The sequence below is a fragment of the Bufo gargarizans genome, chromosome 1 (genome assembly GCF_014858855.1).
Source record: "Bufo gargarizans isolate SCDJY-AF-19 chromosome 1, ASM1485885v1, whole genome shotgun sequence".
Lineage (NCBI taxonomy): Eukaryota > Metazoa > Chordata > Amphibia > Anura > Bufonidae > Bufo > Bufo gargarizans.
Window position 1 is genome coordinate 285,599,550 of NC_058080.1, and position 16,509 is coordinate 285,616,058.

The 16,509-nt window shown below is 46.7% G+C and overlaps 1 protein-coding gene across 2 annotated transcripts in view; it reads left to right on the top strand.

The window, feature by feature from the left end:
• The first annotated feature begins 8,997 nt into the window (after positions 1-8,997).
• SEPTIN11 (septin 11) overlaps positions 8,998-16,509 on the top strand; it is a 124,289-nt gene continuing 116,777 nt past the window's right edge. For both annotated transcript variants that reach the window (XM_044304401.1, XM_044304392.1), the window contains exon 1: positions 8,998-9,147. In XM_044304401.1, coding sequence (XP_044160336.1) covers positions 9,121-9,147 — 27 coding nt within the window. In that variant the 5' untranslated portion in view covers positions 8,998-9,120. The remainder of the gene's footprint in view (positions 9,148-16,509) is intronic.

Sequence of the window (16,509 nt, forward strand, 5' to 3'; positions counted from 1 at the left end):
GCACCGCAAAAAATAGAACTTGTTCTATTTTTTATGCGGTGCGGATGGATCACGGACCCATTCAAGTTGAATGGGCCTCGATCCGTTCCGGCTGCCGCAAGGATGTTGCCCGTGCATTGGGGAACCGCAAATTGCAGTCACCAATGCACGGAACGGATGCACAACTTTCGTGTGCAAGAGACCTACTGATAGGGGACTTAGATTGTGAGCTTCACTGAGGACAAAAAGCAATGATAATGTCTTTAAAGCTCTGCGGAATATGTCAGTGCTATATAGGTGAGGAGAATAAGGGTACTTTTACACTAGCGTTTTTCTTTTCCGGCACTGAGTTCCGTCACAGGGGCTCTATACCGGAAAATAACTGATCAGTTTTATCCTAATGCTGTCACAACCAGACAGCTGAGAAGCTCTGACAGAAGCCTTTCAGAACCTCCTCCTTGAGTTTTCTTTGTTTTTGGTTTTCAGTTCCTCATCTCGTTAGCCTCTCTCAGCTGTCATGTAGTTGGACTGATTGCATCAAATTCCTCCCCATAATGCATTTGTGTGCGGTTTATACAGCTTCCTGGAGTGTGTGTGCATGCTGATCCTATTTCCCAGTTCTTCTACAAGTTAAGTGTTTTACATTCATTTATGAATTTCTGTTTGCTGGATCCCAGGTGACCCTGACTCCCTCCGTGTCTAGTGTAGGGAGCCGGTGGTCGTGTCCCTTCACTATTGTAGGGTGTTCAGGTGTTATATAGTCGAGGTACGAGGATATGCGATCATCCACCATTGGGATTATTGCATAGGCTGAGCAGTAAGGGAGAGAGCCAGGTCTGATGCAGGGGTCTCCCTTTTTGTTCCTTAGTTTTGGATCCAGTGAGTCATATATTCATTTTGCATTGTCTTGTTTCCTGTACACCTTGCGTGACAAATGCATTCTGAATGGAGAGCAATCCGTTCAGGATGAATCAGGATGTCTTTAGTTCAGTCACTGAACAACGTTTTGGACGGAGGAAATACAGCAGCATGCTGCGGTATTATCTCCGTCCAAAATTCCGGATCAGTTGCCGGAATGCCGGATCCGGCATTAATTTACATTGAAATGTATTAGTGCCGGATCTGGCATTAAAAATACCGCAATGCTGGATCCGTCCTTCCAGTCTGCGCATGCGCAGACCTTTAAAAATTTGAAAAAAAAAATAGAAACTGATCTGTTTGTCCCTATGACAAACGGAGAGACGGATCCGTTCTTGCAATGCATTTGTAAGACGGATCCGGATTTTTTATACAAATGCTGTCCGCTTGCATGCAGATTGCCTGATCTGGCAGGCAGTTCCGGCAACGGAACTGCTTGCCGGATCAGTCTGCCACAAGTGTGAAAGTAGCCCAAGTAATAACATCAACGCACAGTCACACAGCAATTTCAGGAAAGGGCTTAACTCTAGTACATTTCAATAGCCACTCCGAGCACTATGAAACGGCTGGAAACTTAGCAGATTCTTAAAAAACCTCCTTGTTTGCAGGGATACAGGCCACTGACACGACAGAAAATTCTACCCAGCTTTCCTAGATGCCTGAATGCGCAAGAAGGATTTTTCACTGACTGTCTAGGCTCTAAGCAAATCTGACATCCATCAGTGTGGAAAGGATTGAGTAGAAGTCTTGTGTAGCTATACACTTACATAGGGCAAGTAACCCAACTTTTCCAGGACCCTGAAAGACCCATCTTAGCTCACCTAGCTTTGGTACTATTGAGGAGTGAGGAGGGGCTTTGTCTTGGTAGATTTAGTATTCTGCAGTCTATTACAGTTCCACATAGTGATAACCCAGTTTTACCAGGATCTCAAAAGGCAAATCTGCATAGCTATAGCACAATTTAGGAGTGAGGAGGGGGAGTTATTTAGGCAAACTTAGTATTTAGCAGTCCTTATACTGTTCCACATAATGTGTTACCCAGCTTTCCTGGGACCCAGAATGACAAATCTGTCCAGCTATACAACAGTATAGAAAGTTTGTAATTGGGCATTTATCATGTGGTACCAGGGCAACATAATCTGTTGTCACCAACGCAGCTGCTCGGTGAGGTTTTCCAGGGCCCTGACCAGCAAGTTGCTCTAGCTACATAATTAGGCCTCATGCACACGACCGTATGTATTTCGCAGTCCGCAAAAAATACGGATGACGTCCGTGTGCATTCCGTATGTTGCGGAATGGAACATCTGGCCCCTAATAGAACAATACTATCCTTGTCCGTTATGCGGACAATAATAGGACATGTTCTATTTTTTTGCGGAACAGAAATACGGACATATGGAAACGGAATGCACACGCTTTTTTTTTTGCGGACTCATTGAAATGAATGGTTCCGTATATGGTCCACAAAAAAAAAACGGAATGGACATGGAAAGAAAATATGTTCGTGTGCATGAGGCCTAAGGCAAATTTAAAACAGGTGTAGAAAATGATGAATGAGACGGGGCTGCCCATCCCCTTCCCTGCCGTGGGTAAAAGTCACAGATTGCAGCGCAAATAACTATTGCGCCTAATATAGGTGTATTTCTGGATAGTAAATGACCCCTTATAGATTTATTTTGGTCTCCAACATACTTTCCCCATGCTACCCAGCTTTCTAAGGGCTCATTCACACAAACGTGTGCTGCCCGTTGCCGTATTGCGGACCGCATTTTCGGATCCGCAATACATGGGCACCGTTCCGTGTGCATTCCTCATCACGGATGCAGACCCATTCACCTCAATGGGTCCGCAAATCCGGAGATGCGGAACGGAAGCACGGAATGGAACACTACAGAAGCACTACGGAGTGCTTTTTGGGGTTCCGCTCCGTGCCTCCGCACCACAAAAAGATAGAACATGCTCTTGCTGTTTGTTTGGATTCTGGGTTTAGTGGTCCTTTAACCCGTAGGATGCCAGCGCTGTATATGTACAGCGCTGGAAGCTGGGACACAAATCCCAGTGCTGTACAGCTACGGCGCTCTGATCGGGCGGGTGCAGGAGCTGCGCCCGCCCGATCAGCTGCAGGGGTCCGGCAGTCACTGATAGCTGGGTGGCCATCCTGGATAGCTGGGCGATGCCTTCCTTAGGCCCCTTTCACATGGGCGAGAATTCCGCGCGGGTGCAATGCGTGAGGTGAACGCATTGCACCCGCACTGATTCCAGACCAATTCATTTCTATGGGTCTGTGCACATGAGCGGTGATTTTCACACATCACTTGTGCGTTGCGTGAAAACCACAGCATGTTCTATATTCCTCATTTTTCACACAACGCAGGCACCATAGAAATGAATGGGGATGCGTGAAAATTGCAAGAATCCGCAAGCAAGTGCAGATACAATGCAATTTTCACGCATGGTTGCTAAGGAGACGAGGGATGAGTTACCCAGGACCCCATTTACTTTAACTTGGTTATAATGGAAAATAATAGCATTCTTTAATTCTGTAAAAGTAAAAGGTCCATTGTGGGGTTAAAAATAAAAAAAATATGTAAGGCTACTTTCACACTTGCGTTCGGGGCACCGCTTGTGAGTTCCGTTTTTAGGCTCTGCCCCCTGCTGCCTGGCAGCACCTGCCAGGCAGCAGGGGGCAGTCATGTACACAGTTCTTTTAGTATATTCTAACTTGAAGCGTCCCCATCACCATGGGAACGCCTCTGTGTTAGAATATACTGTCGGATCTGAGTTTTCACAAAGTGAAAAATCAGATCTGAAAAAAACAGTTATGCAGACGGATCCATTCTGAACGGATGCAAGTGTTTGCATTATAGGAGCGGATCCGTCTGTGCAGATACCAGACGGATCCGCTCCAAACGCAAGTGTGAAAGTAGCCTTACTCACCTCATCCACTTGATCGTGCAGCCGGGCTGGTCTTCTTTCTTCTTCTTCTTGCAGGACCTGGCTGGAAAAGGACCTTCGGTGACATCACCACCCTCAAGTGAACACCGTAAAAAAATAAAAACAGTGTCAAAAAAGTAATTTTTTGTCAACTTACATCACAAAAAGTGTAATAGCAAGAGATCATATTTATCCCAAAATAGTGCCAATCAAATCGTCATCCCATCCCGCAAAAATTATACCCTACCTAAGACAATCGCCAACTAAAGACAGCCGGCCGGCGCACTGCGCAATATGAAAAGCTGTTCCTCTGGCCATATTGGGCAGAGCAGTGCGCAGGTGCGTACCAGTTCCCAGCCTGACTTCTTCTTTTGCCGCCCGTGACGTTCGCCGGCTGGAGGCAAAGGTAATAATATGACAGAAGGGCGGGCCAGAGGGCTGAAAGAGGTATGTTTTTCTAGGCACATCGCCCAGTAACGCCGCCCCTGGGCACCTTCAGAACCTCATTTGCATACATTTAAAAAGTATTTTTTTTCATGATCTGGACGAGGGACACAGAAAACAAAGTTACCATTGTAATGAGGATCAAAGAGTCTATAACCTGATCTGAGCGGTCTAAAACTTGAGCACAGCATCTAAAGGCTTTAATGACCGCGATCGGCATTATTGCTGGTCGTGGCCATTAACCGCGGATCTCTGCTGTTTGAAACGAGCGAGCACCATGTTTGCCCAGCGCCGTACATGTACGAAGCTGGTAGCAAAGGGGTTAAAGAGGTATCCTACGGACAGGGGTAAATCCTGTTTATGGTGTCTTCAAATGCGATAGATTTTGTTGCAAAAAATTTCTGCGACTGAAAATCAGTTCCACTCACTCAAATGGATTACTGCATGCCCCACCCAGTTAGATGAATGGAACTGATTTTCCGCTGCAGAAATTTTCTGAAACAAACTCTTTCAAGTGTGAAGGCACCTGTAGAGGAATGGCCAAGACTCTTTGCATTAGGTCACCTTCAGAATGAAGGATCTGTCTTTTTGGATTTCATCTCACCTGATCCTCTGTTCCCCCAGGTGATCAGTGTTACCTCTAGGAGTATCTAGCAGCGGCATATGCATGCCTTTTTATGGGGGAGACCATGTGCATGGCCAGCATGTTGTGGTCATTCTTCATAGCTATACAACGTTATTAGACTGCAGCAGACTGTCAGATGGTCCTCTGCTGTGGTGGTCCCCTACGGAAGCTTGCCAGGTAGATCGCACACAAAGATGCAATCCAACTTCCGTTGCATGCTGCATTTTAAATATCTGCAGCCATGCCAGGAAACAATGCCACTCATGCAATATTGGCACCAGGGTTGCATAGGTGGCATATGCCCTTAATCGAGTTGTTGCACACGCAGGCACATATTAGTGTAATGTAGCGTGCAGTGAAGATAGGAACATCTCTTCTCATTACCATATGCCCTTCACAATGCAGGCCTAGTATGTCTGTAATGTGGGTCAATTTATTTCTGCATTAGTGAGGACAGTACGTTGACACCCCTTCGTGACGTCACACGGATGTACCCTTAGGTGACTCATGGCCTCTGATGCCTAAATAGATCCAGCACGATGAATGTAATTATAGCTGGCTCATCTAAAGTGTTTCCGTCTCAATTTCAATCATTTATCCACACAGGAATTGTATCATTTTTAGCATTATATATTACAATGGACACGCAAATAGATTTCCCAATTTTGTCTATAAACCCAGTGATGCCCATAATCACATTGTGAAGATGGGCTGATAGAAGTAGCTCCATTTTTCAGTAAAAAAACCTTGGATGTTGCAGCTGTTGTTGACTGCGGCATCTGAGGGGTTAAACAGCCAAGGAGGCTGTCTCTGTGGCCGAGCGATCACTGTGATATATGTGTTCAGCAGGGTGCCTTGAAGAGGTGTGTCATTGGAGGCTAGAATATGCCACCGATGTCAGATAGGTGCGGGTCCCACCTGTGAAAGTGGGCGAGCAGCCACTCTCCATTCATTTCTATGAGACTGCTGAAAATAGCAGAACAGTGGCTCGGCTATCTCCAGAAGTCCCATAGAAGTGAATGGAGCAGTGGCCGTACATGCGTGGTATGCTCTCCGTTCATGTCTGTGGGACTTGGGCACACCACACAGGCATGGTGCGCTCTCCTTCACTTTTGGGCTCCGATTGTACTCTTGCCATGTGTGAGATTTTAAGACCAGGCATTGGAACAGTGAGTATGCCTGGCCCTGTCGGTCAATGGGGGATAGGAGGAGATGAAGCAGTACTCCGAGGGGCTAGGCCTGCCCCTTGGTGCCCCAAGTACCTCGTTAGCATAATAATACATGTATGAATTTCCCTGCAACGGAACGTCTGACTGCAGCATGAGAGCTATCGTTAAACTCACTGTGATCAATATTTTACTTAGGCTACTTTCACACTAGCGTTTGGGGCTCCGCTTGTGAGTTCCGTTTGAAGGCTCTCACAAGCGGCCCCGAACGGATCCGTACTGCCCTAATGCATTCTGAGTGGATGCGGATCCGCTCAGAATGCATCAGTCTGGCACAGTTTGTCCTCCGCTCCGCTCAGCAGGCGGACACCTGAACGCTGCTTGCAGCGTTCGGGTGTCCACCTGGCCGTGCGTATGCAAACGGATCCGTCCAGACTTACAATGTAAGTCAATGGGGACGGATCCGTTTGAAGTTGACACAATATGGTGCAATTTTCAAACTGATCCGTCCCCATTGACTTTCAATGTAAAGTCAAAACGGATCCGTTTGCATTATCATGAACAAAAAAAAAAACAAAAAAAAATTATTATTTTTTTGTTCATGGTAATGCAAACGGATCCGTTCTGAACGGATCTAAGCGTTTGCATTATAGGTGCGGATCCGTCTGCGCAGATACCAGACGGATCCGCACCTAAACGCAGGTGTGAAAGTGGCCTTACAAGGTACTTGAATATCCAACTTTATAACATAGGCCTGTCAGTGGGGATATGAAGGTCATGCAACTTTGGTGTTTCGCTCAAGATTTTCTTCAGATCCTCATTGATAACGGCTCATATATAAAATTAAAGGGGTATTCCCACCTCAGCCATGCATAGCTGAAATTGTACTACCTATTCCAGGGATGGCCAACCTGCGGCTCTGCAGCTGTTGTAAAACTACAATTCCCACCATGCCCTGCTGTAGGCTGATAGCTGTAGGCAGTCTTTGCATGCTGGGAGTTGTAGTTTTGCAACAGTTGGGGAGCCGCAGGTTGGCCATCCCTGATTATTCTATGCTGCAGCCAGGATGACCAGAGAGTTCCAGGGATAGCTGAGCAGGCTGCGCTATGCTGCTTCCATCCCTCACATATTAGTAAATGGGAGCCACAGAAAACAGTGCAGCACAGTGAGCTATACTTTGTTAGCTGCCAGCTTAGGCTAGTTTCACTCTAGCACATGACAGCTCTGGCAGGGAGCAGTCTGCTGGAGCTGTCTAGGAAACTGCCTGAATGCCCACTACCGGCGGAGATCCAGCCGCAGTCCGTGGTGGCAATGCCATTGTTCTGGCTGATTGGTGTAGACATGTAATGAATAGTGAGGCCTGTATATAATATGGTGGCGTGCAGTCTCCTGTTACAGCTCTGGGTGGTAATCTGCATGGAGTTCCTACATCCTCCTAGTGGCCAATCCAGTTTTCTCCCACACTACGTCAGACATTGACCCATAGGAAACCACTATGGAGACGGTTTTCTTTCCCCGGTGCGAGATACAGCTTTGCATATTATTCTGTTTCCAAGGAGCACTGCCATTAAGTCTCTATACACAGCTGATCAACCGAAAGGGGTTGTCCCATCACAGACAATGGGGGTCCCACCTCTGCAGAACAGAGGGGGGAAAGGTGCTGGAGGGCGCACTGTGCATACGCAGCCGCCCTCCATTCATTTCTATGTGGCAGCCAAAAAAGCGCTAGCTCATTATTTCTGTCAGCCCCATAGAAATGAATGGGACAGCGCACTCCTATTCACTTGTATGGGGAGAGCGCTTGGTCCTCCAGCCACCGCTCAGTTCTTGTCATAGGTGCGGGTCCCAGAGGTGGGACAGTGCACTGAGGGGCGGGTCCTAGACCTCGGTGCACCTTTCCAATGCTGGCCGTGCTTATTGGTGCTCTGAAGTCCTCATTTGCATAAAGAATTGAAGGGCATCTGTCAGCAGATTTGTACCTATGACACCGGCTGACCTGTTCCATGTGCGCTTGGCAGCTGAAGGCATCTGTGTTGGTCCCATGTTCATATGTGCCCGCATTGCTGAGAAATATGATGTTCATATACAAATGAGCGGCTAGGAGCAATGGGGGCGTTACCATTACACCTGGAGGCTCTGCTCTCATTACATTGGCACTTTGACAGGTCCAGAAAATGTTATCATGTCTGTACCTGTCAATCAAAGTGCAGAGGACACAGCAGCTGCAGAGAGAGCAGAGCCTCTGGGTGTAATGGTAACGCCCCCTTTGCTCCTAGCCGCTCATTTGTATATAAACATCATATATTCTCAGCAATGCGGACACATATGAGTATGGGACATACAACAGGTCAGCCATTTTATAGGTGCTCTTTAAGGTCTTTTTTTTCCCCTCAGGAAAGCCAACACTGATTTACACAAGACAGGTATCTTCTTAACCAGCATGCCCAACCCTACCAGGCAGTGGGTTGATCCTGCAGACTGTCTTATAACCATTGTAAGGAATTGTGGAAACATCTGAGGGGCCATGGCTTTGCTGTTTCTTTGCCTCCCATAGCAGTGAATGGAGGGACTGAAGCAGATGCACCAATGTATGAAGTAGTCCATGCGCCACAGAACACGTTGGCGCTATATAATAATAGGACGGGCTCTAGGGCCAGTGACATAGACTCCTGTCAGTCACACGGTACCACAGACGAGTATTCCTCAGCAACACAGGAGCCACCATTGTGTAAAGGGGGGTGCTCCGTACAGTCCCTGCTGTATCAGACGCCTCCGCCATCCTGAGTGACTGTGAGGCGGCCCGGGACTAACGGGGCACCATATCCAACCCCCTAAGCCTCGCGGCTGAGGTAAACGTGCGGCCGCTCTCCGCCGCTGTGCGTTTTCCAGGGCCCGGACTCCCCTCCCCCTTTGGTGAGTTGCGCGACCCCTCCTCCCCCGTGGTGGCCATGTTCCTCCAGCGCTGGAGGAGCTGCAGTCAGTGCTGTGTGCAGCTGGATCGCATGCTCTGGCTCCTCCGTCCCTCTCCTCCTCTAGCACCCGCAGGACAGCAGCATGGCAGTGGCAGTGGGCAGGCAGACCGTAAGTTGGCATCGCGTGTTTGCATGGCTCTGCTTTTCCCTGTATTTCCATCAGTGCTGCTCCTTTGTCCTGTACGATCTCCCCATCTGCTGGATTCCTCCATCCTGCAGGGAAAGCGCTACGATCCGAGGATGAGCAGAGAATGTCTTTTGTATAAAGCGTAGGAGTGAGTTATATAACGGATCCGTGCAGGGCAGAGCAGCAGGCATACACCTAGATGCAATGCCAGGTGCCCATGCACAGGAGTGTGCCAGGGTATGTGGGTGAGCAGAAGGTGTGCCAGGCGAATAGAATTCTAGATGAACCCAAGAGCTAGCAGTCTGAATACCGCTGTGAGTGACATCCTGCCTGATGCAAAAAAAGCCTGGTATTTTTGTCTCCTTTTTATACTGATGAAGATGTGGGGGGTGAAACGTCCGATTAAAAAGCCCCAAATTTCTGACTTCACGAAAGGAGATGTTGGGACTTGTAGTGGAAGGGTGTGGTTCTGTCTCCGGTGGTCCAAGCTCCGTCAGGGGTCCCTCTGGTAACGAGGGGCTCTTGTGATTTTGGCATGGGCTCCTAGTATTGCAGCCAGAGGAGGTGTTAGAGGTTACAATATGAGATGTGAAGGCATCCCTTTGTTGGCTGCAGTGGCCGGATGGAGAGGCCTCACCCCATCCCGCTCAGCTTCCCCCCTCATCCAGCCCTTGGACAAACAGTTATCATTTCCTCCCTGAATACAGTCTGGCTATCTGCGCTGTGTAGGCTGAGACAGAAATAACCCTGGCGGTTTTACACGGGGAAGTCTCCGTCCACGGAGTCGTACGGTACTTTCCCGGCTGTCGCTCCAGTTCTTGAACTTGCAGAAGTGCAGGCTGTGAGTTACTGTCCTCCGTATGCAAATGTTCCAGGAAACATCGCAGTGCCGTACGCGAGAAAAGTTTGACGATTTCAGTCGACTCATTTGGAAAAACTGGCGCAAACGATCGTTAGCGATGGGTGAAAATGTAACTAGCCATGCCGGAAAATGTTGTCGGCCGAAACTGCATGTATATGGCATAGTTCAGACAATTATTTGCCACTGTGCTCAAGGACCACGCAAGTGCAAAGCGTTTTTCGCGCACGTGATAAAAAAAACCTGAAGGCTTACAAACAACATCTCCTAGCAACCATCAGTGAAAAATGCAATGCGTCTGCACTTCCGGATGCAATGCGTTTTTCATTGAAGCCCCATTCACTTCTATGGAGCCAGGGCTGCGTGAAAAACGCAGAATATAGAACCTGCTGTGTTTTTCACGCAACGCAGAACTGATGCGTAAAAAAAAAAAAAACGCTCATGTACACAGACCCATTCAAATGAATGGGTCTGGATTCAGTGTGGGTGCAATGCGTTCACGTCACGGATTGCACCCGTGCGGAAAACTCGCTCCTCTGAAAGTGGCCTTACGGATGTGTGAATGGACCCTTAGGCCCCTTTCACTCAAGCAAGTTTTCCGCATGGGTGCAATCTGTGACGTGCAATGTTTGTGAGTTTCATTGAACGCATCCAGAGCCAATCCGCTGCGCTCGTGTGAAAGAGGCCTCAGTCTGGCATATGGCTGGTGGGATCGGTACCACAAACAATCCCACAGACGACTGATCGGCTGATGCAGCTAATTCTTGGGGTAGATTTATCAAAACTGGCTTAGTTGCCCATAGCAACCAATCAGATTCCATCTTTTGTTCAGAGCTCTGAAAGGTGGAATCTGATTGGCTGCTATGGGCAACTAAGCCAGTTTTCCTTTGCACCATTTTGATCAATCTCCCCCATTGTCTGGCCTCATGCACACAACCGTGGTGTGTTTTGCGGTCTGCAAATCGCTGATCCGCAAAACACAGATGGCGTCCGTGCGCGTTCCGCAATTTGCAGAATGGCACGGACAGCCTTCAATATAAATGCCTATTCTTGTCCGCAAAGCGTGGACAAGAATAGGACATGTTATATTTTTTTTTAGCGGGGAAACAGGACGGAGCAACGGATGCAGACAGCACGCGGAGAGCTGTCCGCATCTTTTGTGGCCCCAAGTAAAGTAAATGGGTCCGCATCTGAGCCGCTAAAACGGCGGCTCTGATGCGGACCAAAACATCCGTGTGCATGAGACCTAAGGCTATTGTTATGTCTAGGTATTGGTGGGCCAATAAGAAGTGTCTCTTTAAGTGGTCCAGATAGTGGCCCCAATTTACTAATCCCGTAGCTGGTATAATCTTAGACCGGCATCTAGACCTGTGCCAGATTTATCACAGAGGTACAGGCTGGACGATAAACCTGGTGTTGCAAAGTAAGCCAACTATTGGTTGGCATTTTTGTGACAGAATTGTGGGACAATGTTGGCACAAAAGTCACAAATTTAGACCACGCCCCTTTCATGTGAAGCTCCACCCATTCTCAGTAAGCGCCTTTTGAGCAAATCTTTGTGTGTGGAGTATAGAAACCCTAGTTGCACCACATTACGCCATTTTGTACCACTTTTTAGATTCTAGGAGCAGACAGTAAATCAGGGACTGTGTTAAGTGGGTTCACATAGTGATCATGGAGGAGACATTACCCTGCAGTCAGCCTCTTGCCCACATGAATTGGCTGAGAACAGAGAACGGTACTTGTAAGGCGAGGATGAGGTTGTAGTAACTCCACAGCAGAATTGTGTGTGGAAAATCCGCCACCGGTTAGGACAGCCTGGCTAGGCCTCCGCCATCTGGGCCCTTCTTTTTATTATGTTGTCTGGGTATGGCTGCAGTTGCTCTAATTGGTGTCCCCCACATCAGGGATATGTCTGTACAGGAGGTGACATGATGTCAGGCTTCCAGGGGCCCGCGCGCTCCCTCAGCCGGGTTCCCACACTCTAATGCACAGCTGTTATTGGTAATCTTCACTTTGAGGAATTGCTTGTCACTTTAATGTGGGAATGTTCAGCCCTCCTAATTTGTTTCTAGTGCTTTCATCATCACTTAGGCATCATGTAAACTCTCAGCTTGGGATATTTTAAAACCTAGTATACTGTTTATAATACTGTGCGATCACTCATGATGGTTTTTATTTTCCTTTGGGGAAAAAAACCAGCATGATACAGTACCAGCAAAGGGACTGAGATTTGCCAAATCTCATGTACACATTGCATATTTTGAACATACCAAAATTGACCTGCTATGCCGATTGTGTTCTTCAACAGCTTATATAGTGATTACTCCCCCCCCCCCCCCCCCCCCATAGACTTCAGATGGGTTGTGAATATAAACAGAAAAAACACAAACACAAATAGCGCAATTTTTGATGCTCTTTTCGTTCAGATTTTTGGCATATGGATTTTCTGGGCCCAACTGTAGATGAGAGTAAAAGGCGTTGTCCAGGATTTGGAAAAAAAAAATGCCTTTTTTAAATGATATATTTTTTCTTTCAGAACCAGTACTGCTTTTGCCCATGGGCTGTGTCTGGTTTTGCGGTTCATTGAATTGAATGGTGTTGAGCTGCAGAGCCAAGCACAGCCCATGGGCTAGGGTAGTGCTGTCACATGAAAAAAGACCCCTTCAAGCAAAATTCCACTGTTAGGGCTCATTCACATGACCGTGGTTTTGTTCCGCACCCGAGACGCTTTTTTTGCGGCTCGGGTGCGGACTCGTTCACTTCAATGGGGCCGCAAAAGAGTCTGGTCCTATTCTTGTCCGTTTTGCGGACAAGAATAGGCATTTGTATAAAGGGCCGTCCGTTCCGCAAATTGCGGAAGGCAAACAGGCGGCATCTGTGTTTTATGGATCCGCAAAATACGACACGTTGGTGTAAACAAGCTCTTAGGGTGTTGTCACAGTTTTTGTGGTAGTTTTTGATATGTTGTGTGTTGTTTTGAATTGCGAGGGCAATTCGTTCTCTCAGAAGTCTCGCTGGACTCCAGTGAATAACTTCAGACTTCGAACTTGAAAACCATTTTAAAACTCTGATCCATAGTCGGCCTTGGTACCGAGGTACCCTCTGGTACGGAAGCCGACTTCGCATTTCTGTTTTAAAATGGTTTCAAGTTTAAAAATCGAATGCCAACGTTATTCTCAGAAGTCTCGAACACATTTCACCTGGCCAGAGGCCATACATTTTAATGCTGTACGGAGACAGCAAAGTTTTGCAACTTCTTGGATCCGAAGCTGGCTTCGCTCAGCACTAGTTATTACGTGGGAATGCAAGTAGTTATTACAACAGACAGGTCAGGAGAGGTTCCTTCCTGCTGGATGCGCCTCTGGCTTTGACTCCCCTAATATATGGCTGCACGTAGCTGTTCTCAGTGGTCTCCGACATGGAATAAAAAAGCAAGGGACCGAACAGCTATGAATTCCCGTTTCCTGCCTCTTAATGGAGTGGCAAGGTGGATGTCCACAGCTCCATTCAGTTCTAGGATACAGCGATCCTTCCGTCCCATAGAAGTGAATGGAGCAGTGTCACTTTTCACATGGAGTGCCTACTTTCATCAGGACTGAAAGTTAGGAGCAACGTACCGCACTCACCATGGAGAATTAGACCGGCATGCCAAGTAATGGTGTGTATTATGTATTATTAGCTTTAAAGGGAACCTGTCATCAACGTTATGCTGCCCATACTAACAGCAGTATAAAGTAGAGACAGGTGAGTTGATTTCAGCGGTCTGTTATTTATAAGTTAAAAATAAGTGGTTGCTGAGAACCAACATCACAATCATTGCAGACTGGTCCTGGAAAAGAGTCCGGCCACCTGAGAAGAGTCCTGGTTATTCATGGACTCCTGCCCACCTGCTGATGGCTGACAGTCTTCTACCTAGTTTTCTCCCTTTCTGTCTAGGAGAGAACTGCCAATCATCAGCAGATGGATGAGCGTGCAGGAGCTTATGTATAACCAGGACTCTTCTCAGGTAGATTTGACTCTTTTCAAGGCCTGGGCTGCAATGATTATGATGCTGGTTCTCAGTAACCACTTACTATAATGAGTGACACACCGCTGACATCAGCATTTCTGTCACTATTTTATGCTGCCCTCAGTGAGGTCACCATAAAGTTGATGACAGGTTCCTTTTAATGGTTAATCACCAGACGTCTTTTAGTGACAGGAAGAGGGACATAGGGTTTGACCAGGATGTCATCTCTGATGTCAGCGGCACGCCCGCAGCCACTGCTTCTTCCTTCCTTTTAGCATGATAAATCCGTACAATAGTGACACCTCCTAAAGTGCTAAATGAGACCTTCCAGCATAAGAACATAACTGCTTTGGGAAGTCTCATCTTCTGACCTATGCTTGTAATAGTCATCTTATCTGAATTAGCGTTTCATGGGCTATTTGCATAGAAACGATGTGTGGGCCAATGTGCCCGTAAGCAAATGTCTGAAGGGTGCACTGTTGTATCTTTGACTGGGATGCCCCACGTGAACACTGCTTGGCAATACATTCCAAAGTGTCCATAATTTTATAAAACAAAAAAAAATCCAGTGCAATAGATTTTTTTTTTTTATTGTAGTCCGTGGCAAACATGTACATTTATCTGTGATGTGTTCGCTGGCATACACTAGTTTCAAATGGTCCCACAGAAAGTAGCTCAAATGATTTTATGTGTATATATGTATGTATATCGTATGCTTAAAGGGAACCTGTCACCTGGATTTTGGGTATAGAGCTGAGGACATGGGTTGCTAGATGGCCGCTAGCACATCCGCAATACCCAGTCCCCATAGCTCTGTGTGCTTTTATTGCGTACAAAAAACCGATTTGATACATATGCAAATTAACCTGAGATGAGTCATGAGCTTGAAAATATGACTCTTCTCTGGTCACACAAGTAAGATATGACTCTTTTATGCTAATTTGCATAAAAGGCGGGAAGTACAAAAATGCATAATACTTATTGAATTCGCCTGCAAATGAAATTTAAAGTATAATTTATATGTTTAGGGTAACACAATGAACATTTAGAAACACTCAGTGAGAGTAGCATAGTAGAGGTGACAGGTTCCCTTTAAGGGTCCATTCATACATCCGTAAGTGTTTTGCAGATCTGCAAAACACAGACACCTGCAATGTGCGATCCACACTTTGCGGACCACACATCACAGACACTATAATAGAAAATGCCTTTTATGGTCCACAATTGCGGATAGGAATAGGACATGTTCTATTATTTTTATTTTTTTTAGGAAAGGAAATGCGGATCCCGAAAATGCAGATTCACATTCCTTCCAGCCCCATCGAAAGTGAATGGATCTGCAAATTGTGGAACGAATGCGGACCCAAATTACGGACGTGTGAATGGACCCTTAGGCTGCTTTCACGTATTTCTTAGGGCTCATGCACACGAACGTATATATATATATTATTTTCTGTTCCGTTTTTTTACAGGTCTGTATGCGCAACCATTCAGTTCAATGGGCCCGCAAAAAAACAAAAACGGATGCAATACTGTTGTCATCCGTTTTATTTTAATTTTTTTCAGATCCGTGTTTTGTGGTTTGCAAAATACATACGGTCGTGTGCATGAGCCCTTAGTGTCGTTATTTGCATCTTTTCCAGCATATGTTTTTCTTTAAAGCACCAGATATTAGCAGAAGGTCTATGGGAAATATCAAAGGATCAAATGTAGGACACACAAGCGTTTACTAATGTGTCTGCACTTAGATTCTAGGTTTATTTTTTTTATTTTTATTTATGGTTTTCTCAAAAAGGGGAAGAGCTTCTCTAGAAAAGGCCATGAACTAAGATGGGCCTTTTTGTGTCACATTGCACCACAATCTGCTCTGCCCCTCAACGGTCAGTTGAGTGTGATTGGCTGCAGTGGTCACATGCACTATGCAGGCACAGACAGCGGCAGAAGAACAGAGAAGAGCACTGGACCTGAGGATAGGTCATCAATATCAGATCGTTGGGAGTCCGACTCCCAGCGTCCCCGCTGATCAGCTGTTTGAAGAGGCCTTTTACAAGGCCAGCGACGTCACGTGTCCTCGGCGCAGCTCAGTCCCATTCAGGTGAATGGGATTGGGCTGAAATGGTAACCACAGCCGCTATCCAATGGACACTGCGGTGCCTGGTAAGCTGCAAGCCTCACCAGAATGCCGCGGCCTCACACTGCTGATCAGCGGGGGGTCCCGGGTGTCAGACCCCTGCCGGTCTTATAACCTATGCTGAGGATAGGTCATTATTATCAGAATCTCTGAAAACTTTTTAACCATTCGAGTGCTTTTTTACAAAATGTTAATGGTTAGTTGCTATAGGTAACAAGGTAGTATTCATTTTGATGCATGGAGCTTTGTATACAGTATTCCTATTGAGGTATCTGCTCAGCCAGTATAGCTCAGACAGTTGGGGTATCTGCTCAGCCAGTATAGCTCAGACAGTTGGGGTAT